This window comes from Colius striatus, chromosome 10 (assembly GCF_028858725.1).
Source record: "Colius striatus isolate bColStr4 chromosome 10, bColStr4.1.hap1, whole genome shotgun sequence".
NCBI lineage: Eukaryota > Metazoa > Chordata > Aves > Coliiformes > Coliidae > Colius > Colius striatus.
Genome location: NC_084768.1, coordinates 10,635,230 through 10,659,945, shown reverse-complemented (window position 1 = coordinate 10,659,945; position 24,716 = coordinate 10,635,230). Strand labels below are relative to the sequence as shown.

The 24,716-nt window shown below is 37.8% G+C and overlaps 1 protein-coding gene across 2 annotated transcripts in view; it reads right to left on the bottom strand.

The window, feature by feature from the left end:
* The window catches only part of CFH (complement factor H), a 32,332-nt gene extending 8,105 nt beyond the window's left edge, over positions 1 to 24,227 (bottom strand). For both annotated transcript variants that reach the window (XM_062003337.1, XM_062003339.1), the window contains exons 1-14: positions 24,084 to 24,227; positions 19,788 to 19,973; positions 17,935 to 18,040; positions 16,609 to 16,685; positions 14,721 to 14,915; positions 12,374 to 12,544; positions 6,254 to 6,433; positions 4,571 to 4,771; positions 4,081 to 4,260; positions 3,617 to 3,793; positions 2,687 to 2,866; positions 2,363 to 2,536; positions 1,649 to 1,831; positions 953 to 1,135 (exon numbers count right to left, since the gene is read on the bottom strand). In XM_062003337.1, the coding sequence (XP_061859321.1) occupies positions 953 to 1,135; positions 1,649 to 1,831; positions 2,363 to 2,536; positions 2,687 to 2,866; positions 3,617 to 3,793; positions 4,081 to 4,260; positions 4,571 to 4,771; positions 6,254 to 6,433; positions 12,374 to 12,544; positions 14,721 to 14,915; positions 16,609 to 16,685; positions 17,935 to 18,040; positions 19,788 to 19,973; positions 24,084 to 24,144 (2,254 nt within the window). In that variant the 5' untranslated portion in view covers positions 24,145 to 24,227. The remainder of the gene's footprint in view (positions 1 to 952; positions 1,136 to 1,648; positions 1,832 to 2,362; positions 2,537 to 2,686; positions 2,867 to 3,616; positions 3,794 to 4,080; positions 4,261 to 4,570; positions 4,772 to 6,253; positions 6,434 to 12,373; positions 12,545 to 14,720; positions 14,916 to 16,608; positions 16,686 to 17,934; positions 18,041 to 19,787; positions 19,974 to 24,083) is intronic.
* Between the last annotated feature and the right edge of the window lie 489 nt (positions 24,228 to 24,716).

The following is a 24,716-nucleotide window of genomic DNA, read 5'->3' as shown; positions in this document are numbered from 1 at the left end:
ATCTTTTCTTTCCTAAACTGATAAAAAGGTAGTAAGATGAGCAAAAAAAGAAACCTTTTGCTTGTAGAAACCAGAGCATAAAGGAAGCACTGCTTCATACTGAAAATGTAGCAGGTATCAATCTGTGTATCTGAGTCAGAACCAGGTCTTGCATCCTTCACTGGTGATTCTGAGTCAGTTCACAAGCTACTTGCAACAGATTCAATCCTCCACATAACTGTAAATGAAGGTATAAAATACTGAAATCACTGATGAACATAAAATAACTTCTGAAGAAAGGGGGAGCCAAGAATTGGATATATCATAACTGGATGCCGTTAAAGTGAGGTGCTGGAGTAATTTATCCCAGACAAGATTACTTGTTATCCAGGATCACTTTTTTCTTATATTACTGACTCCAATGTCTTTTTGGTTTCCTTTTTCTTAGGAAAAGTCTTTGTTTTATACCTTTGTAAAAGACATTGGCTTCATTCAATTGATGCAGTTCAAAACTAAATGGGAAGCTGAGAAAAAAGAGAAAAGTACAGATCAGAAATTAAAAAGACTAATCCACATAAACCTGGCGAGGATGGGATAAGCCTAGCACGTTGTGGCTATTGACATTATCCTTAATTTCCAGTAGGATTTTAAAAAAAGGAAAGCTGTACAGAGATATAGAAATACAAGCAATTAACACAACAGGCATGCTCCTTTATTGCAGGCATGTCCCAAGACTTCTAAAGGGTCATCACCAGGGAGGGACACTGCAAAATGGGTAAAAGCCACTGTACACTGAGAGGTACACCCATGATAGATTTTAATCACTGTGCAAGTGTTTGTTTCCTTCCTCAAACCTACTCAGGGTGCTTGCAAAGCTGGCTGCGTACTGACTTCCCAAATCCTTGAAATTTTGGGTAGAACCAAGTTACATTCACATCTGAAATACTATGGAAAGAATCTGCATATAGATTACCAGCACAGAGAGGGAAAGGTTTCCATTCCCCATTGAGACATTTGATTTTCATCTCCTTTGAATTGCCAGAGCGTTGTTTACACCCACAAACAACTTCATCACCGTGCAAAAACTGGGTCTGATCTTCCTGAAGAAGAGCAACATTCGGAATAGAGGAAGGTGATCCACATGGCATTCTATCTTCTGTTGAAAAGAGTGGAAACATGCCACAATTATCTTGGAGGCATATATGAATGGCTGAAAAAACTTAGATCAAAATAGACCTACATTTGCATTCAGTCAGTCAATTAGCTCATTAGCTAATTAGCTGAAACAATTAAACTTCGACTCAGCTGGTGTACCTATACCGTTTGCTTGTTTACTAAATCCCTCTCCCATCTTTTGCCTGCCTTTTCCATCACTGGAGTAACTCCACAGCATGGATAAGAAGTACTTTCAGCTAACAGGGATGTCCCAACTGTTTTGCATTAGTACATAAACCCTAAAGTGTAAGAAAATCTTCAATTAATCCAACTCATTTGGATCCTTGACTCCGATCAGTCAAAACTGTATTTCACTATACTCCTACATGTTTGTAATGTGCACTTCCAGTTAGTTTTATTACAAGAACATGTTATTTTCACTGGGAAAATATCTATGAAGTATGAGCCTACAGTGAACTACAGAGTTCTCACAAGTAAGAGCTATATACATTACCAATGCAAGAAGGAAGAGCTGACCATTGCCCATCCACACATTCTATTTCCTTTGGTCCAACCAATTTAAATTCGGCATTGCATTCATATTGCTTTCTGTCCCCGTGCCGATGCTTTTCCACAGAGCCACCAGCAATATGTCCATTAGTAATCTCAGGTGGAGGTCCGCAGCCGTTGGCATCCACTGAAACCAAGAGATTAAATCTATGCTCAGCACTTCTAGCACAGTTCTAGATTAAGTGCAACATAAAATAAACTGAAGAAAAATCTGTGGAACAGGTTTAACGGGTCATTGGTTTATGCTTTTGAATATCTGGATTCATAGAATCGTAAAATCACAGAATGGTAGGGGCTGGAAGAGACCTTTAGAGATCCTGTCCAATCCTTGTCCAATCCTGTCCAATCATAAGTATTTTTCATACATTACAGTCAATAATCTGAGCAAAATGTTGTGTGGGTCATTTACCACCTCACCTTCAGTCATTGCAGAATTCCATCTGGGATAACCAGCTAACAGAAAGTTCAACATCCAAAGTTCAACTGTTCAGCGTTTTTCCCATGAAACAGCAAAACACTATGGAATGACCACATCCTGCCCTTTCAGAGGTGAAGATGGGATAAGCAGGACTGGCTTAGAGAATGTGTTCACAGAAGGCTCCAGCACACAGTCACTTTCACCTACTTCTTACTACAGTTAAGTTAACAGAAGAATTACCATTACATGCTGGTGGTGATGGAAACCATCCAAAGTAATAGCACTGAGCAGAGGCAGGTCCCACTCTTACATAATTGCTCGCACAGGTAAATTTCACAACATCTCCATTGCGGTATCTGCCCTTCTTGGGCGAAAAGTCCCCATTGGTCAATGGCGGTATTTCACATTCTATTGCTACAAAGGCAAAATATATTAACATACAGGGTATGCCCTACAAAGGAGTACATGAAGTGTTACAAAAAGTAACAAAAGCAAAGAAAATGTGAAATAAAAAAGCTTCACAAAGTGTACAGAGTTACACTGATTAGCAAACACAATACTTACCCAGGCACTGGGGAGTTGGACTCCAGTCACCATTGATGCCACACTTTGCAGTACCAGTTGGCTTATTACTTGCAGTTTGATAGCCCTCTGAACATGCATACTCAATTGTGTCTCCAGGCACAAACATAGTTTTATTTGTGTCATAATTCAAAATGTCCAAATGAGGCCTTCTACATGATTCTGTAGAATAGAACAAAGTGCCTTTTGTGATGCAGAAACACTGTCCTTTGGAAACGTCATTTCTGTAGGTGCTTGAGTGTGTGCTAGTCTGCTGAACTACTCAGTACATTTGGAACATCGAAAATTCTGCATTGCTGAAATATGAATGCAGAATATCATAGGTAATCATAATCACATAGATATCATAATCACATGACAGCTACTGCCCATGCCTAGAAGTAATATCTAGCATAACGATTTCTTCCTTAGATTCCTTTCCCTCTACCACTACTTCTGTTCTGTTATTATTACTGTCATAGCAAGCAGATTTCACTCCTGTACCCCACAGTAATTTGTGAAGAGGTCAGAAAAAAAGCCACAAAATCCCAAGTAACGACAGCCTGAAATAAAGGGACAAGTTTAAGTATCAGCTAAAGGTGGTCATTATGAGCTTTGGTCTCACGTGGCTGGAGGATGAAATCTCTTTTTATACTATCCTACACTCCTGTTCAGGAGAGGAAAGGAATTCTAAGAGTAGGAAGGAAACAACAGGGTGGAAATATAAAAAGAGCTCACCTAGAAGATAGCAGATATTTTCCTGCCTCATTTCCTTTCTGTCACCTCACTTTATTTCTTGGAGTCCCAAAAAATTAATCCCTGGAGTTAGTCCCTCTATTGAATCTCTCTCTGGTACAGTAAGAAAACTACCAATCAAGATGACAAAACTCTGAGTCCAGTGATAGGGAGTTCTGAGGCCTTTTTACTACTCACTGATACACTTTGGAGGTGGAGTCCAGCCATTCTCTTGACATCGTGTCACTCCTGTTTCTTGTCTTTCTGGAGTTACAAAGCCAGTGTGACACCGGTAGGTGCCCGTCTCCTGCAAGTTAAATGTTCCCTTGTTCACGGTGAAATAACCGTTGTTAAAATTGATATTCTGGCATTGTTCTGAAAGAGAGAGACAGCGTTTCTTCCTATTAAAACACTGCTAAGCGACATGCTTATGCTACACAGGAGGAGGACAAATGAAATAGCGGGAGGACTTAAAGAGTCTGTGATTTTTAGTTTCTGCATTGAGCTCTCATCCTTTGGAACAACTGGAAAGAGCACCACAGCATTATCTTCAGTTGTAGAGCACTTAGAGTTCCTGAGCAGTGGTGATGGATAACATAGGTGATGGTGTGATGGATTTCTGGTTTTAGATAGGAACCTCAATAAAATACAAGCACACTCACTTTTACGGATACACCTCGGACGGGGTGACCAGTCGTCCTTTGTGCACGTGATTTCCCCACCTTCATGTTCAGTGTCATAGTCAGCACTGCAGCCGTATTTAACTCTTTCACCTTCTGTGAAAACCCTCTTATGACTGCCTTGGAAAAAGCCATTTTGCAGCCATGGGAGATGACATTTTTCTACAGAAGGAAAGCAAGAACATTTATCCACTGTAATTTGTACAGCAAGAACTGGGGTAAACTAGTAAAGAATCTCCCAAATCCAAAAGCACCATTTCAGCCTGACTCACTTCAGAATGTCCCTTACCAGGTGACAGCTTGAGCTCTGCAGATGGGATGACAGTCTGGGTGCAGTTTCAGGGGTCAACTAAAGCAGTTCTACTTTAACAAAACATTCTTTGTTCCATCCTGTGCTCCATCGGCACAACTTCTGCTGCACAGGCCTTTGATACTTCTAACCAAACTCAGCATGTGGTGGAAACGTACTTACTGAGGCATTTTGGCTCTGGAGACCAGCCTCCTGCAGAACAGACGATCCGAAACCAGGTTGATCCACTCGGGGTTTGATAACCGTCAGTGCAGTAGTAATCAACATACTGGCCAAACATCATTGGAAAGTAATAGTTTCTGTAGTTCTCCAGTGATTGCGAGAGTTTGCCATTTTCTATAGCTGGGAAGTCACATGGTTTCTCTTCAAATAGAATTTAACAGCAACAATGTCAATACATGCATGAGAAAAAGCCTCAGACACAATTAATGCAGATTCATCCTCATCATCCAAGTGTTTTCTGAAACTTGCCCAAATGAGGACTGCACACCTTGGCAGATCCTCTGCTTCTGGTGCCTTTGGCAGGGCTTATAGCTATGCTGCTTCCCTCTGATTCCAGTGCCAGCAACAGAAACCCCGTCAATATTCTCAGGGGACTCCAAAGGCTGATCCATGAGACCAAAGGTAAGTGTTTCCTCTGTGGTGAGATGACATTGCACAGAGGGCCTCAACTAAACGTACAATACTGACCATGATGGGAGCCCAGACAGCTGGTTCAGATCTAGAAACTAAGCTGTGGACTCCTGAAATTGAGATGACTCCTGTCAGCGCTTTCATTAGTAACTTTTGGGATCCTGCACCAAAACCTCTTCCTAGCTCTTTGCATTTATCTTTTATAGCTGCAGTGGTTTTGCTTTTGCTCTCTCAGTTCCTCAGAAGAACTGACCCTTTACAGGGACAGCAGAAGTAGATTCCCAGAAGCTTTTACTCAAGTTTTCCCAGGGTGTCCTACTTGGTCACAGCAGATAGGTTCCTGCTGAAGTGCTCTGACCAACAGCCTACATGGTGGGGCATGGGAGATCACCCTCAGGACAGACCATTCAATAATGCAGGAAGTGGTCTCAGAATGATACCTAGATTTTAGAACCCGTACATACATAGAGAAAAGATTAATACAGACACTAACCACGCTTTTGGAGAATTCAAATTATCTTACCCAAGGTTTCACTTACAAGAGTGCTTTTATCAGGGTTTCCCCTCACATTCTGTCTTCTAAGACATTCTTCTTTTTTCTGTGATCATAGATCAAGTAACGCTAGATTGTGAAACTGATTGTTAATTTATCTATTTAGTTGTTAATACTGTGCCCACTGGGCAAAACAATCATTGTAGTTAAGGGAAGTTTAAGCCAAGAAAGAATTCTTGAATGATCAGGAATATCTTGGTTTGTTATTTGACAATTTACAATACATAGAATAAAACCGTGATTGTCATATATCAACAGCTGCAAGTGAAAAATGAAAGCTGCGATAACTATTATGAAAGACAACATCCAACCATTACCTACTCTTTCCTTTGGTTTGCATACTTTAATACTCACTATGTCCTCTTATCTTGACTGGCATGCTACTCTTCAGGTGGACCACAAACCTTCCTGACACTATAGTACATTTTAATACCTACTTTCACAAACACAGTAATAGTATTCATAAATGTAACATAAATCTAGATTATAACATTGTTTTTAGAGTTGATTCTTCCCAACTGTCCAAGTAACACGTTACATCACAAAGAAACACAATGAATAAACAACTCTTATTGTCAAGTTTTTCTCTCAACCTCTTTTTCTCTGAGACCTTTCCAACAACTCTACATAGTGGGACTTCATTCATGAGAGCTACTTACCGACACAACTTGGATCAGGCACCCAGCCACTCTTGGTGCATTTAGATATGTTTTCGCCAGTCAATGATTTAAAATAATATCCAGGTTCACACTTTATTGTGACTTTATCACCTTCCATGTAGCTGTCTTCTTGAGGTCTAAAGTTCCCATGGGGAATTCTTGGAGGAAAACACACAATTTCTAAATAAGAAGAGAAAAATTGGATTCTTATTTGAAGACTATGTTTATATTTAAGTTAGGCTCTTATTTTTACAGCATTTTGACCATAACTGCATAAAATTGGTAAAAAAAAAAAAAAAAGATGTTTCTCAGAAATATATGGTTCTGTAAGAGGAAAATTACAGATGTTACTGAAGTTCTGCTAACTGGAAGAGTAAAACTTAATTGCAAAAAAAAATCCTTGAAGCAAGAAGTAGAGGTGATGAAATTCAATTTGGCTAATCTTTTCCAGTAAGTCCTTTCACAGCTAGAGCTCAGAATAACCTACACTTGGCTCACTCACCACTCTCCTGGGCTCATTTATGGACACTGGCCCAAAGCAGGGCAGGTTTGCTGGCAGGTCCTACATGGACAAATAACTATACTAACTGGGAACTGAATAATCAAAGAGTTTGTGATTAACGTTAGGAAGAATTGCAACCAATGAGAAAGGACAAGAATGCTATTTTGAAAGATCGTGACACATTTATGCTTGGAGAAGCCAGGCAAATATTATTTATAAGCCACAGTCCAACTTTGGGCATTTTTGGATTCTACTTCCATCTCAATCATAGGTAGATAGGTAGGTTTAGGTTATGGGAGCTTGCTGATTAAAACTTACAATATTATTTAGAAGATTGCACATATAGTTTTATGAAACTCCTAGTCTTGTAAGCCCACAAACAGAGCTATTAGAAAGACACAGCTATTTCTTGTAACATAACTATTGCTTAGTGCTGATAGTTTCAAGACTGGTATGTATCTAAACAAAATTATTATGGCGAAGCTCTTAAGTTAGTTCTACACTTGAACATTTGGACATTGTACACCACTGATAGTTACAAGGCCTGCCGAGCCCTAAATAAAATAGGATAGGGAGAAATTTGTATACAGCATTTCAACAAGTGACACGATGATGTGAAATATGTTTGAGAAATAATCCTAATACTGGGAATCAGGTACAATTGGGTACAATTCAGAGGGGAAATACTTTAGGAGAAAATTGGCAAATTGATTTTTCATAACTCCCAAGGAAAGGGGGTTATTGGTACCTGCTGGTACTGACAGATATCTTTTCTGCATGGCCAGAAGCTTTCCCTTGCAGGACCAATAAAGCCAGAGAAGTAACTAAGGTATTGTTAAATGAAATAATACCTCGGTTTGGGGTACCTATAAACAATTGGACAGAGGACACCATTTTTGTGCACAAGTAGTGCAGCAAGCGAGCAAGCTATTGGAAATTAATTGGCAACTACACATTCCCTTAGGCCTCAGGTGAACAGACAAGTGGAAAAAATGAACCATTTAATAAAACAACAAACAGCCAAAGTATGCCAAGAGGCAAATCTGCAATGGTATCAAGCATTGCCAATAGCTTTGCTCAGGATATGTGTAAAGCCAAGAGCTAAAGACAATCTCAATCATTTTGAAATACCATATGGGAGGCCATACCACACTGAGTGTAAGGGGGAGGATCTGAGTCAACTGGGAGATTCTTAACTTCATAATTATATAATCTCTCTGAGAAAGCAATTGAAATTGAATGTACTGGGAACTAGAATCAGGGGCTTGGATCACCCTTAACATCATTTTAACCCAGGAGACTGGGTTTATGTTAAAATTTCTCAGATGATCCTCTTCAGGAGAAATGGGAAGGACCATATCAAGTGCTGCTAACAACCTTTACAGCTATTAAGATACAGGAGTGACCTGCCTGGATTCATTACTCCCAAGCAAAAAGAACCTCAGAAGGACAGTGGACTTCTGAACTTCAAGGACCTTTAAAGCTGAAACTACAGAAGCGATAAAATGGAATTATGGATGCTGTCAATAATTTTGTTGATACCAGGTTCTTGGACCTGGATGACTGGGATCAATTGGCCCTGGTATCGTGCACACATGAAATATATGGGAAGCATGGGTTTGAAATTCTACACAAGCTTAAATTCGTTAACAGTGGTTATGCATGGGACAGAAATATATTTAGAACAGGAATGGCATAGGGACAACATATACAGACTGCAGCGGCTGCTAGGGAAGGAGGGACAACAAATGAAGGTGGGTTGCAGAGTTACCAGTGGAACTACTCAGCAGCAGGTGAATCAAATCTCTGTAACCAAAATAGAAACTGAGAGGAAATAAGAAAAATTTGTAGTAAAGAAGAAATGGACTGCTGGCATAATTTTACTTTGCTCAAACCAGTACATACAGTGTGCCTCTGGGCCCAAGGGGAAACAGGGCTGTCATTTAAATTAAAAATTGACACTGTATCCTCAACCACACCACCTTCCACAACTACTGTTACAACTACCCTTGGATCTACCTCACCTGCCTTTAAGATTGACACACACAAAATAAAATTACTAAGATCAGACCCCATGCAGTTAAGCTAGCTGGGCAACAGCAAATACTCCTTAATCCTTCTTGATCACTAAAGAAGGTGGACAAGTCTGTGCAAATTAACATCACTACTATTAGCTCAAATGTTCACCTTTTCCCATTATCTCCAATACTGGATGGTATTCTTGGTTGCATTATAGAAAATTATCCCTTTCTAAGCGAGATGTAACTGTCATGTTGGAAACTGGACATGGAGTTTTAAAGATAATATGCTCCAAGATCCTTGCTAATAAACTAAGCGCAACTATTAGTGAACTGCAAAAATTGGAACAATCTCTACACTCTTCCTTGTGGAGCTTATGAAATAATCAATGGATGCTTTCAATTCCCTTTAAAGAATCTGAAAAATCTTATTTGGGTGACCACCAGCTAATAGCCCATGCTATAGGAGCTGTCCAAGATAATACGTCCCTGGCACTGAGCTGTATTCAGCCCCAGCTGTGGGTACCATCCACAGTGGCTACAATAATTTGAGAAGGAGAAAATGGACTCTTACCCATAGAGCTTAGAAAAGCCATCTGGGATCATGCTACTAGTATTGAAAGAAAATTCCAATCGTGGTGGCACCTTGTAAATTTTACGTGTAACCAGGATACTAACCAAATTGTTGGTTTTGTATTAACTATAGGTGATGTAAAAGTCTAAACAAAACTGTTATCTGGGATGGCAGAGGTTTTAGGCCAGTTTTTATCCCATCAAAGGACCCAGGAGTAAAGATACATCACAAGGAAAGTCTGGATCTTAATTCAACAGCAATCTCTAATGACCACTGGAGGATGCAAGAGGACATCAAAAGAAATGTGACAGAGGCGCAACTTGGGTGGACCAAGACAGGACTGAGCGGGGCCTTTCCTGGAAATGTGGTTAATATTCATGTTTGCTGTAAATATAAGCTGAAAACCCAAAGGCTGAGGGGGGCACGTTTGTTGGAGAAATCCCCATGTTCCCCAGTGCTGCAATAAAGAATCCCTGCTTAACAGTGTCATTGGCTATTGAGTCCTGACCGGCTTCTTCACGGCATCACATCTCAGAAAATATTACCAACATACTCAGGGCTGGAAGGGGATGTCTTTAAGATAATTACAGGCTGGTCCTGGGGTGGAGCAAAGGTGGGCAGCTGTGTTCATGCACTGCTCAATCATCTTGGTTCAGTGATAAGTCAAGTAGAATCCAGAACCATGATCTGAATATGCCCCAAGTAGCTGAGCCCAGTGTTTTGGTGTTGGCAAGAATGTTTTGTTTGGCTCTGCTCTGAAGCAGTATGTTGCTAAACCACAGGCAATGCATATTAATTAGTGTCATTACTAATCTTGAAGCAGAAAGGTCAAGAACTGAGTGGGCACCAAGACTGACTACTCTTTATTTCTAAAGGAGTCTTTCTGGAAGTGGTGCCAAAAAGTGTGTGGGACATAGCATCCTACAACATTGCACCGTTGCCAATCATTTTTCTCATTTCAAGTGTTTGGCAATTTTTAGAAGAAAATTCAAGGCAGTGATGATTTCCTCCAAATTTACATCAAATTATTTCAGCTAATACAGAACATGCATATTTCTGTTTGTGAGATTTTGAGATTTAAGCATAGTCTTAAAGTGCTGTTGTTGAATGAAACTTAAGCAAAATCCATGACCCAGAGAGCTGACGTCAAACAGGACTGGCCTCAGAGATTGTGGATTTGTCACCTTGACTGCTCAGAAGGCATTTGGAAGTTGGAAAACAAGGGGGAGTTTCAGCCTTGTAAAAACATTGATTTGTAGAGATTCTAAGACAGTTTCTGATGAGAAGTTTGAAGACCACGGATGATATGATTTGCAATTACAGTTCTGGTGGCATTAAACAAACTGCAGTCTTCATATCAGAGTAAGGGTTATGAACAGTGCCAGGATTCATGTATACTATTGTACTTTGCTCTGTTTATACAGAACTTCTTGTCCATGGTTTTTAGGGTTAGTGAACTTCAAATCTATGTTGTACACAATTCTTGACATAATGGCTGTGTAGAAGGCACTATTGTTTTCAGCTTTATTTATAACCCAGTATTACAATTCCATTGTAATTTTCAGCTTATGTGCTTATGGGTATCAATGGACTACTTAACATTTGCTCAAACTCCTTTGGCTGTTCATAGAATCACAGAAGCATAGAATGGTAGGGTTGGAAGGGACCTTTAGAGATCACCTAGTCCAACCCCCCTGTTGAAGCAGGTCCACCTAGATCAGGCTGTTCCTACCAGACTGTTACTGTTTCTGAAGTACTCTTAAAAGGGAGCTTAAAAACTTGTCAGGCTTTTAATATGAAAGATACTTTAGGATTTTCTAGTAATTTCTGAAATCTTACTGAAGTTCCATCTGTGAAATACAGATCATGTCTAAATTGTTCCTCTTTGGTTGGAACTGGTTGATCAGATCTATCAGTCTGGGAGTTTAAAGAATGGATAAAATGACTATCAACCAGGTGCTTAATCTGCTCAAACTACAGTAAGACTCAACAGGACATTCAGACAAAATGCAGAAATCATTTCAGTAGGTCAAGCAAACTGCTGTCATCTCAAATGTTCATACAGGGTGAGATGTTAAATGATATTTGACTGAGTAGTTAGGCCTATAATTACAAGTAGTTCAGACTTGGCTACAGAGACACAGCAGCTCAACTACTGAACATGAAGGACCTGAAGATGTATTAACTTGCATCTCCTCCTCAAATAACTGCTTTTGATTCCTAAGTAGGTCATCAAGCTATGACTATTAGCTTTCCCCACTTTAATTCATACTGCTGCAATTGTTACGGTATCAAACAAATATTTCTTTACCCAGTCTTTCTACATACAGCATAGCCACTGACTTGTACCAGTTATGGTCATGTTAAACACACTTAAAAAGGTATCAAGACTTGATGTGAAGACAACAGGATTTCAAAAACCATATTACTTCCCCAAGAAGAAGGGGTTTTAAATGTTAATTTTCCTATGCTTTACAAAAATTCAGATTCCTTCCATAGTTTGAATTTCTCTGATACAAATACTTTGTTTTCCTGCTTGTTTAAATATTCTTTTTAGTGTCTGTTTTTTTCATTACTTAGGTAAGACATTTTCATTGTATTTTGTAGAAGGTAAAGAAATTCAGCTTATCCTTCCTTTTTGTCCAAATTAGGTATTATGTTCTCCTCACTGATTCAGAATCATATAAAAAAGAATTAAATAGCAACAGCTACTAATGCTGCATGAAGCATTTTGGCATCAATCTCAGTTACGCAGTGTACTGGAGCAATTGTTGCTTCACGGACCTATTTAACTGCACTCAAGTAACAAAAGACTGAATGAACCATTTTTGTTACTGGTCTCCATGGGAAACTCTCATCCAGTTGTTTGGTCCCTTTAACATTTAATCCTTCCAAATTTTGCTGGGATATTGGTCAGATGTGGATGGATTTCTTTTGTTATGAATAAACTAACCTTTTTCATCACCAATCTCTGACATTTCCTCCAAACACAACAAATGTGCAAAATAACTTTAAGCAAGGCTCACCAGTGCAATAAGGGGCTGGGTTCCATCCTGATTCAGTACATTGTACATCTGCTCTTTCACCATATCTGTATCCTTCATCACAGGAAAAATGTAGTTCTTCTGATTCCTTGTATAACTCCTTTGCGGCATGGATATGTCCATGAGGAATGTTTGGCAAGTGACAGATAATCTCTGAAATTGAGAAAGACAAAAGACATTTGCTATGAAGAAATGTCTATTGGAATAAGATTTGGTTTTGATTGGGATTTTCTGGTTTCATTTGACTTCACAAAAACATTTACATTTGGAAACTGTTGGAAACTTATTTGAGAGCTCTTTGATGACCTGATTGTGGGTGCCAGGTAGAAAGTGTGGTGTAGCACAGCATCGACAGCAAATTGGTTCATGAGGCAGATTTCAGGATTTTGCTTTGGATCTTAATGGATCAGAGGACATTCTAAAATAAGCAACTAGACTAGCTGAAAGATAAGATTTTCCATTTTGCAGAACCTTGTTTCCTTGTAATTTTCAGCAAACTTTAAGCTCTCTCACAGCCAGTAGTGAAATTATGGCATCAACAGGAAAAAAAAAGAATTAAACTATCTGGAAAATTGACACTAGAATGCTTCACTATCTAGAAAAGAACTTCAGCATCCCCAGATGCTTGTCAAATCAAATAAAACTACCAAGATCTTGCAGTTTCCACAAACTGCAATTAATAAAGTCGGAAGATATCCAAGACTTTGTTTCCTAGGCCACAGCCACAGAGCAGCACGCCAAAGAGTCCTCTTGTATTCCTTTGCTGGATTTACTTTGTATTTAGGATGAAATACAGTTTAGTAGAACTGTCATTGTTTAACAACATTCACTGTCTTCAGCAAATATTACAATCACAAATGTTTAATCACACTTCATGCTGTTCAAACTATAATAAATTGAGGTTTCAAAGTAGCAAAATGCAGCACTGAAACTGAAGAAACTACACATGTATCTGACATCCTGCTTTTCTAAATGCAAACTTCCCAATCAGATCACACATAAATGATCTAAGAAACTTGATGGAGTGAATATTTTACAGGGATTGTTACCATACACTCCATGGGATTCACTCTTACATGCTGACAATCCAGTCCTATCCAATCTCTGTTTGCAAAATGAGAGGAATAACCCCATTCACCCGTACAACCTGCAGCTGGGGTGGGGTGGGATCAGCTGTCTGAAAAGTTGCTTTGCAGAAAAAATCATGGTAGCCCTGACAGGGAAGCTGAACAGGGACCAGCAATGTGCCTTTGCAGCAAAGAAAGAAAATGGCATCCTGGGCTCCATTGGGAAGAGTATTGCCTGCAGGTCAAAAGAGGTGATCCTTCCCCTCTACTTAGCACTGCAGAGATCACATCTGGAGTGCTGTGTCCAGGTCTGAGGTTCCCAGGTTTTACATAAGAAAGATTGATATACTGAAGCAGGTCCAGTGAAGATACATGAAGATAGTTAAGGAATTGAAAAAAATTGACAGATAGAGGTTTAAGAGGGTCAAAAGAAAAGAAACTTGTTGGAGGAAACAAGATCTCTCTGTGGTGGGAATAGATAGAACTAAAGATTATGGAGACAGATCCTTCTTATTGCATCCAGTGAGAAGATGAAAGCAATGGACAAAAAAAGAAATAAGGGAAATATCACTTTAACATAAGAAAAAATATTTCAACTTTAGAATGGTCAGACATTGGAATGGGTTACCCAGAAAGGCTGAAGAGTGTCCATCCTTTGCAGATATTCAAAATCTGATTAGACATGGTATTGAGCAACTTGGTTCAGGTGACTGCTTTAAGGGACCTTCAGACATCCCTTCCAACCTCTCTTATACAGTGGCTCTGTAAAAACTAAACCTCTAACTTGTCAGAAGGTATTAGTCTGAAGAAAGAAAAATCCATCATGTTTTCTTTGTATTTTATGCACTCTAAGTGCATGAGTGATTTAAAATTATGCTTGTTTTTAAAACTTGGTTCACATAGATTCAAAATTGTTTGTAATTCCGTGGTTAAATCAATACTGAAGTGATTGAATCTTCTATAGAAATACCAAAGCTAGTTTCAAAGAAATTGACTGCAGCCTGGCAAAACATATACAGCTTGTAGTGAAAGTATGGAACAGATGGTCCATTATGACTATATTAGCATCCAATATTCTCTGATTTCTCTTTCTTATCCTACTTCTTCTGCATTTATGCAATGGAGATTGTTTACAGACAAACTATGTTTAATTGCTGTGGAATAAAGTGAAAGCTTTGTAGCTTCACATATGGTAACCAGTCCTTAGAAGTCTGTGATAATAAAGCTTCTTAATTGCAGATAATAAATAGTGTCCTTTTTACCTTGGCACTGAGGCACATCGTTATTCCATTTTCCATTAGAAGAGCAAATTATTTCTTTAGCTCCAACAAGCTTGTATTTTGCATTACATTCAAAATCTATCACATGGCCAAAGGAATATTCTTGGAAAAGCTCAAATACACCAGTCATAACAATTCTTCCATTTTCCGGTGCTTCTACAGGTAAACACTTTGCCACTGGAAAACAAAACAAAACAAAACAAAAGGAAAAAAATCCCAGTCATTTAGAGGTCTATTCTGTAAAATAAATTGTCAGATAAAACAGTTAAAACACAGAAATCTCACTCTAATTTCCTTACACATTTTAAAATTACATACTCCAGTTATATATTCAGATATCATTTGCAACGACATACAAAACTTTAGGCAAAAAGACAGAATGATATAGAAGGAAGTTTGTAGACTGGTTCTCATCATCTTCTCTGCCCTTGAAAGCCGAAGACAGAACATTCACCAAACTAGATGATCTCCTGAGGTCTCATCCAATCTAAATTATCCTTTGATCCTATGAGTTCTATGGATGGTTAGCTGAGCCTTTACTGACACATAGGGCCACTGAAGTTTGTAAAAATAAATTAATTTACTTTAGAGCTATGCCAAGCTGAATTTGCCATAGACAAATAGCTGGAAAAGTGCAGTGTTACAGACTGACTACAATAGTTTAGTTACTGACAAAAAATCCTAGTTAAAAAAAAAAATTAAAGTATCTCCTTGTATCTCCTAATTTTGTAACTGTGCAGAAGAAGGAAGAATCAACATTACATCATCTGATATTTCATATTAAAGGGGAGATGACTATCAAAGTTCATTCTTAAATGTTCACATAGGTAACACTGAGAATGTATGAAAGGGGATGGTGTTTTGCCTTCCATAGCTCCCACTTGCCTTTTCTATGAGCTCATGTTCTATCTTCTTGATTCTTCACAACTCAGACATCATACAAATACTTTCCTTCATGGACAATCATATTTCAACCTAATGAAAACTTCTCAATCATGAAAAGGAAAATCTTATGAGGACTTTGAAATTGTGACACGTGACAAAAAATGTTGGAAACTACTGTTCAGTACTGTGCAGACAGAGGTCTGGATGTCTAAAATTGAGAACACTCAAAATCTAGTAAACTAAATATGAACTATCTGAGACCAAGGAAATGCCAAAACACAGATAACAAACTCTAGACAAGAGAACTACACCTACTTTCATTTGTGATTCTTTACTTATGGGCTCTTTCCTGATATTAGTTGCTCAGCCTACAGAGGAATTTCAATGCTGCATGCATATGTCAAAGCAGACCAGTTAAAAATTGTCTTTGGGAAGAAAGGAAGTTTATTTACAGGCTTGAAACTGGTGAATTTCAACATTAGGGAGGTATCATCCGAGATGATACTGATCATTCAGTCTATTAAGTCTTGAGGTCTGAGCTTCTCTTGCTCTCAGCCTGACTTACTGAAGTTCTTCCACAGTATGCTAACAGGGAGAAGAATTTAAACCAAAATCTTAATGGCTAGGATATTCATAAGGATAGAGGAGAAAAATAGCTAAACCCACACAGGCTTTGACATATATGTAAATGCCTCATTCCAGCTGTCATTTGCAATCCTGTTCTGCAGGCATCTACTCTACTAGGGCCTTTCAGCAGAGTGACAAGACACTGTTTTGTGAATGCTTTTTAACAAAAGCTTCAGTGCTTATGGGACTAAAATAGCTGCACGGTCACTGTTGCATTTAAACATATTTGAATTTAAACATACTTGAATTTAAACATATATAAATTAATACTGGCAGTAAGATCACAGACTAATTCTAAATAGTATCAGACAGATAAAAAGAAAGTTTGATAAAGAATTGAATGTCAAAGTCCATTTACCTTGACAGAAAGGGATGTCATTGCTCCATCCATCTGCCTGACACTCACGGTAATTTCGTTGGCTGACCATCCAGTATCTTACCGAATAAAAAGTAAACAATGCTAAAATAGAGCTTTATTACGTGACAAGAACAGCAATGCTGCTGTTTTTGAAGCAAAGGAAGTAGGTTTCATATATTCAAGCACAAGCTACCCAAACTATGACAAAATCAAGTAGTTTTTTGGCTTGCATCTTCCCTGTTTTCTTTCTTTGAATTGTTTATGGCAGAAAAGGAAAAAAAATAATAATCATAAAGTAGGAAGTAATTAGCAAGGGGTCCGCTTCATCACAGAGAGAGCAAGCTTTGGCAACATAGCAAACAACCTTTGCTCAATCAATAGCAAGCAGAATAAAATTCCTGTTGTCTGTGCTCTAGTAGGACTGAAAGCCATGTGACAGCATCAAAACGGGACTTAATCTAAACCATACATATTGTATGCTTCTGGAAACATGACCAGAATGCCATGGCTTCTGCTTTGTCTGAAATAACAATAAAGAACTCTGAACTTGAGTGATTAAGGAGAATATTGATTTTGGAACTTTTTTTTGTGGAATTCAGACTGGATTCCAGCAATATAAAGTCTGCAAAAGGATGGCTAAACCACTGTACCATACTTACAGCTGATTTGCATTTCAAGAGGGAAACAATCCAGTCATAGACATACTTAACTAAGCACAATGCTACATATTTGCCTTAGTGCAGTTTCATTGGAGAAGATGGAGGAAGAAGAGAGAATAATTTCTTCCCATCAGTCAGTGAAGACAAGTTAGTGAATCTACCAGAACTGTCTTCCTTACAACAGTTTTTACAATATGTTTTACTTCATAATGCACAAGAATCATTTAAGCAGGACTGATGAGCTGTGGTTCTAAACAGGACGGTGTGGCATGGCCTAACGACCTTGTTAAGATAACTGCATCATGGCTGTGTACTGAGAGCACTGATTTGAGCACACAAAGCTGCATTTCCATCTGAACCAGCTGGCTGGTGGAGATATGAGGCAGCTTTATAAGCAGATCACTTGTTTTCTACTTGGACAGCCTTATGCATTTTAGACACTTTGGATAACAGCTTCAGGTGCATGAGTTCCATTACTCAATAGCATCAGGCAGAAGAAAGAGTTATCTTTAGCAGTACTATAATTGCAGAAATATAAATTAAACAATAACCAAGGATTAAATCAGTAAGTTGCAGATGCATTACAGATATCAAATGTACGACTGACATTTCTTTTAAAGTGCATATGTGGGAATTAACATGAGGTGTTGAATTAAACAAGTATTACCCCTCATTACATCTGTAGTCAACTCTGGCACCAAATACAAATTCATTTCCCCTGGTAAGTTCAAAGGAACCAAACTGAGTGTCTCCAGGATGTCCACAGGGCTTATCTAGAAAACAAAACAAAACAAAACAAAAAACAACAAAAGAAGAAGAAAAAAAATCCTTACATCATTCAGAAGAATGCAAAAGTGTGAAAGATAGCACTTCTCTAGCAATTAGTAGCCAGTACGAGCCTTTAAACAATGTAAAAATTAATCCTCACCCTTTCTTAACCAATATCTGGAATGAGAACATATTTGTGTAAAGGTCTGTTGATTTAAAAAAAAAATTAAATGACAAATTTGCAAGTTTTATGAGCTGAGCTCATTTAACATTTTATGATACATTTAATGGCTGGATGTAATTTCAGCTTTTCAAACAACTCATGACATAAACTGGTCCAAAGCTTCTATTACAGAATCCGTTTATGATTGGAAACGATATTTCCTTAACCTGATAGGGATTGTGCTGCTTAAAGACGGACGACCTAAGGCCACAAAAGTCTTTAATCTCAGTCCCTTCTTCTCAGTCTCCCACATGACTTTTCTTGTGCTCTGGCCCTAACTATTTCCCCTAGATCCCCCAAAGAATTGCAAAGATGAACACATCATGCCTCTTATTTGTCCATTTTTAATGTGTACAGACCGCAAAAGAAACATCCTTGTTTTTTCCAAGGAAGCAGTGTTGGAGTAGGCCCTAAGCCTCCTCCAGTGTGATTCAGAGAAGATAGATAATCCCACAATCAGTTTTGCTGTCTGTTGTGGTCTATTCTGTAAAGGGAACATGATCACCCAGACTGTGGCAGATCGTTCCTATTCCTACTCGATCATTCTTGTTTTCTGCTTCCAAGTGCCAGTGTCTCTTCACTGGGTGGCAGTATTGACAAAAATATGCCACTTAAAAGCAACATCAATTTTTGTGCCATCTGAAAGATTCATGTTCACTGAGTAGTTACACAACTAAGAAGGTGACAAAATACAAAATGCAAAAGAAACATGTAACAACTTTAATTAATTAACTTTCACTCACGATCTGTATTCATCTCTGTTTGAATGATACCTGGGACTTAATTTTATATTATCCAACAAAACATTTACAATTTACTAGTATAACCACTGTATGTTAGATATGTAAGACAAAAGGCTTGTCTGTCCAAATTTCCTTATGTTTAAAACTCATTTATTATAAGTATCTGCTGGCTAACGATAATAAACTTCAATTTCTTCACTAACAAATTTATTATGAGGGTATGAGATATCTAGTATACTGTTTTAAGAGCTCAGGAGTTATAAATAGCAGCTCACATCCTAATCACTAATTTTCCTTCACAGATTAAAAGGGAAGGCAGGGAAAAATAATTTCCCGCTATCAAGAAATTATATCTTTTAGTTGAATAAACTGAAAGAAAAAGACAATACTGCCTCTTGACTCCTCATATTCAGAAGATAGGGTAGAGTGTAAATGCTTAAGCTTAGACTAAATTTTTTTTGCATTAGACTTCTAAAATTTTGGAAGCAAGCTCCTAACAACTTACTATTTTAACATAGTAACTTCACATAAATTGGGTTAATAAGGCTGATCTAGAGCAAGATCTTCTCCCAGAAACAAACAAACAGGATAATCCTTTGATGTGGAGGAAAGGAATTTCCAAAAATGTTTCCTTATGGATACATCCTGTTTGGAATAATATTTTAAAGGATGCTGAAATAGGTAAGTTACAGGAAAAGATGCAATGGCAATTTCACATTGACATCTCTGACAAGGAATGTGATCTGTCAGGTCAAATGTTTGCAAATACTTCATATAAACACTTACTTCTACATTCTGCCCCTGTGGGGTGTTGCTTCCATGCTCCATCAACACACTCAAACATGATTCTTCCGAGTTTTATATATCCAGGCCGACATCTGTATGTTACTTGAGTGCCATGTTGATAGGGAGGTTTGTCCCATGTTTCAGTAGGCACTTCTTTAACCCTCCTAGGAGGAGGCTCTTCACAAGCTAAAGATTGGTAATGAAAATATTAATGACTGAAGCATATGCTACAAATGTCAAAATAATTTTACCATAGAAAACATTGTCAGAGATCCTGGGGACATTTGTGATCAAATCAGCATATGTTTTCTACTTAATAATCACAAAATAGGACACAGTCAAGAACTCATATTTTGTAGGAACATGAATAGACATTAGAAGAACATAAGAATAGCCAAGCAAGAGTATCTTCTGCAGTCACCCCCACCCTTACTGATATTAAGTTCATGTGCTATTTGATCAAGTCCTGTCAAATCTTCCCTTGCTTTTATGTTGCCTAAACTTCCTCTCCAGGCTGAGATCACCTGCTACTCCGAAACTTATTTCCTCCTTATCATGAGATTACTTCTTATGACAAATTACTTATTACACAACACAATGGGTATTCACTTTGACCTTTGTTCGCTTCAAAGAATTTCCACTTAATTTGTGAGGCAGATGGTATTGTCTGATATTTCTCATTAGCTCAGTGGTATATACAGTCCTTCCCAAAAAGTTCCTTCCTGAGCCATCTTCAGTGTCCATGAAATGTACAGCCAAGCTACATGAATTACAAGAAATGAGCCTGAATTAATTTTATTAAGGAGTATCTTAAGAGCTTGAGAATGAGAAAAATCAGACTAAAGGGGAAAGACAGAAATGTGGCAAAGCTGTTAATGAAGGACTAAATGATCTTTGTTAAGAATCATTGTTTTCCTGTTGTTTATAACAATTGACATAATTTCAGTGAGTAATTTTCTATGCTTGGGTGACAGAAATGTACTGAAGCTTTACCTACAGTGACAAGCTGGACAATCTAGCTAATTAGATGCAATGAAGTCGGTTTTACATCTGGACAGGAAGGGTGGGAATTCATCAAGAATAAATAAAATAACCTCTGAGAACCAAAATCCTGGAAAAGCAACTAAGCAACCACATAAAAAATAATTGGGAGAAGAAACATTCACTAGGGAAGAAGATTTCTTGCTGAGTAGAGAGCTGGCACAAAAAGTCTCTCACCAGTTCAGCTGTAAGGCCATACATTTCAGAAAGCAGCAATACTCTCACTGAAGCTTCCCAGTAGATTGTCCAGGTGCTGCCTGAAAGTGGGACTAGAGGAAAAATTTGAGGGATGTGGGGGTTTGCTTAACTAAACTGTGGAGGTCACCACCATAAAGTAGCTGTGACTTTCAATACAAAGTGATAAACACTAATTTTTCCACATCAGTGAATTTTACTTCAGTTGTAGAAAGACATATCCTTGAACACTCACTGTCTTTGTTTCAGTCAGTGAAGTACCTACCAAATTAGAGGAATAATTTCTGAAAGTTGTTTAAAAATCCCCAAGAAGAAAAGCTAAAGAATTTTAAGTGTTCTCCAACTATGGCATTTTGAAAATATAAGGAAAAGAATATTAATTGTGAGATCTAATAACTTTGTTTTGGCTGTCTTAAGGTAGTCAGAAGTAGACAAGCTCTGATGATACTGCTGAGGTGCTAAAGGAAGAGTATGCCCACGCATTCATGTTTTTGCCAACTACTTTAGTAAGTATGCTCCCTCCTACAAATGACTACATCTGAGTAAAAAATATGGCTTCTGTCCATTAGAGGGTACTACTCTACTATCAAAACAGCTAGTAGGGACTTCTGTTTTTGCTAGCAAAGTTAACACACATCTGTTGTCCCCAAAATCAGTGTTTCAGCACCTGGTATGCACATGTCAATTCACACACAGCATGGAGGCATTTTCTTTCATTTTATGAATGCACATGCACAGGTGCCTGTCTCAAGACAGCACAGCCTGCTCTTAAAACTATCTTTATTTATACACACAGCTTTTACACATCCAGTACATTCATACATATGCATTAGCGTTCCACTAAATGATTTGTCTAAATTCCTTAACCTTGCATGTCAATTAGCACACATGCCCACTTTGCCATCTCTGCACTCTGCTTTCGGGTCTGGAGTATAAATTGGGCAGGTGTTCCAGGAGTCAGTGGTCATCACCTCCCCTTGCCATAATTACCTTCTACCTAGTTTCTTCCTGCTTTGGCAGACATAAGTGTTTTGTCACACTACTTCCCATGAATCCTACTACTTCCTGCTTTTGACATGCATATACAATGTTAGATTGCTTACAGCTCTATTGTAGTTTCTGCAGTGTTTCTGACAAATCTGACCTCACTCTTGATATTTTGACATCACATTCAATTTTTAAGAACATATTTGCAAAATGCAGTCTCCTCCAGTTAGTTCTGTCTTTGAAATATGTCAAAAATGGTTTGTTTACCCAAAAAAGTTCTTTGTAATAGTAAGGGCTCATTAAAATTAGTGCTTTTAGTTTGCAAACTGAGAAACCACACTCCAAATTCTGTGATTTAAAAAACATGCTATAGAGTAGGGAGAGTTTCTCTGCTCCATTCTTCCCCTTATTTCAGAGTTGCATTCTGTTTTTCTTGTCTGTAATTTGTATCCTGGTTTACATCTACATTTAGTCTTCTCATCATTTTGGAGACATGTTTCTGGCTGGGTTTTATTTCAGCTTTCTCTGATTGTTCGTTACCCCTCCTGCTCTAATGTCAAGCAATTTGTTATGATCAAATGTCGCAATTTTTTATGATCAAATGTCACAGTACATACATGCATTTCTGTCTACTGTTAATTATTATTGTTTTAAAATACAGTTTCTTGAGAAGAAGAAATCGACTGGCAGGATGTGCTCCAAAACTACATTTATTACATCATGTACTCACCATGTGTGTGGTAGGGGTTTATTTTTGTATTAGAAAACATGCACTAAATGTCTAACTTCAAATCCTTTAGTGAGAGACCAGGAGAGCGTGAATTAATCACTTAGTATTTATATGGGATTCAACCTCAGAAATAGCTCAAGCTGCTTTCTTGCTATCATTATGCTGCTAGCAACTTCCATAAAGTCAAGCACAAAGAATGAATTCAGGTAGAAGTATTTTTCAATCCCTGTTGAAAAACTCTGCTCTTGAAAGACTCACACAGACTTTCAAGATGAAGCTTGAACTAAGAACCCTGCATGACCCATGGTAATAGTTGTCCTGGATAAATCAAATATTGCTTCATTGACGTTCCTTTGCAATCTCTCTGATCTACGAAAGCATTGCGAAAAGAAAATGTAAATTCAGGGAAACTTTCTTGTCACATTCCATGACTTTTCTGGACTTCTTTGCAAAAAATACTAGGCTTTATTAGTTGCTTGGATGCAGTATTTATTTCAAGTATATATAAAAAATGATGATACAGTTCATTAATGTCTTGATTTTTCAGTTTTTCAAAGGGAAATCCATCAGATTGTTTTGATTAGTAAGGTTTTTGTAATCTTCACCTCAAGTGAAAAACAGTCTGAACCTGTGAGCAGACATATTAGCTCAAAAACACAGCGACCTTTCTGCAACAGTCAGAAAGAAACCCAGGCAGAAAGCAAAATTATTAAACTGATAAAATACATTAAAAATAGAAACATTCTATCAAGAAAAATAAACTGAACAGAGAAGCAGAAAATATCAGAGGCTTCTGAAAAGATACCCAGAATACTAGCTACCTCTTTAAACCAGTACAAAAGCACTCCTGTATACATTTATCTCATTTAATGGATTCAAATCAGTCAGTCAACAGATACTTTTTGTAAGCTTTTCAGTCAATTTAGTAATCATTTCTCTTTCTTGGAGTATCTCACAGATTATTCCAGACAGAAAGAATTGCACATGTATTGAATATTTACTATTTTCACCTATCCTGTTTACAGAGTTTAGACATTAGAATAAATAACAAACATAATTAATAACGAGTTGTCTGGCTCTGGTTTATAGGGATACTAACCATCAAAAAGTTGTCCAACAGATTAGTAATAGCAGCAGTTATCCAAATAAATAAGTGAAATAATACATATGACAGGATACTAAATACTAAAGGTGCTACATACTGCCAGAACAAATCTCAATTATTGTTGTCAAATGTTCATTAACATAAGATACAATACAAACATTTTATATACATATGGTTTTAGCTGTCCTCTCCATATACCCTTTAAGAAACGGTGGGTTTTTTTCACATTAAAGCTTACCTCTTTCTGCAGTACAACATATCCAACATAAAAGCAGAGCTGTATAGCCCAGGAACATCATCCTAGAGATTCAGAAACCCAGCGAACACATTTAGTATTATAGCCTACTTTTTTGATTACATTGTGTCATTTCCACTACTGTTTTTACTCAGTAACTGTTCCAGGGACTGACCTTGCACAAACATTTATACTGTGATTTCAGCAGTCACTTCCCCTAATCCTCTTGCAACATACAAGTGTTTCTGGTTTGGGTGGTTTTTTTTTTTTGGCTTCTCCAAACTTTGCTAAAAGAATAAATAAATAAATGCCTGACAATTTGGGCTGACACAGTTCCTCCCTCCTGCAGTCTGCTTGTTTTTACTCTCTCTTTTTTTTTTTTTTTTAATATTAATCCCTTCCATACTCTGAGAAACTTCTTTCTTTTGGAATTCAAAAGAAGTTGCACAAATAAATTATTTGTGATGCCTCATGTCTGACATGCTTAGCTAAAAAGCAGAAATCTACATTAAATTTGTCAGAGATGGGTGCATGTTGCACTTAGGGAAATGGTCTAGTGTTTGATAGGGCTGGGACAAAGGCTGGACTCAATCTTACAGGTCTCTTCTAGTAAAAACAATTCTATGATTTACCTCT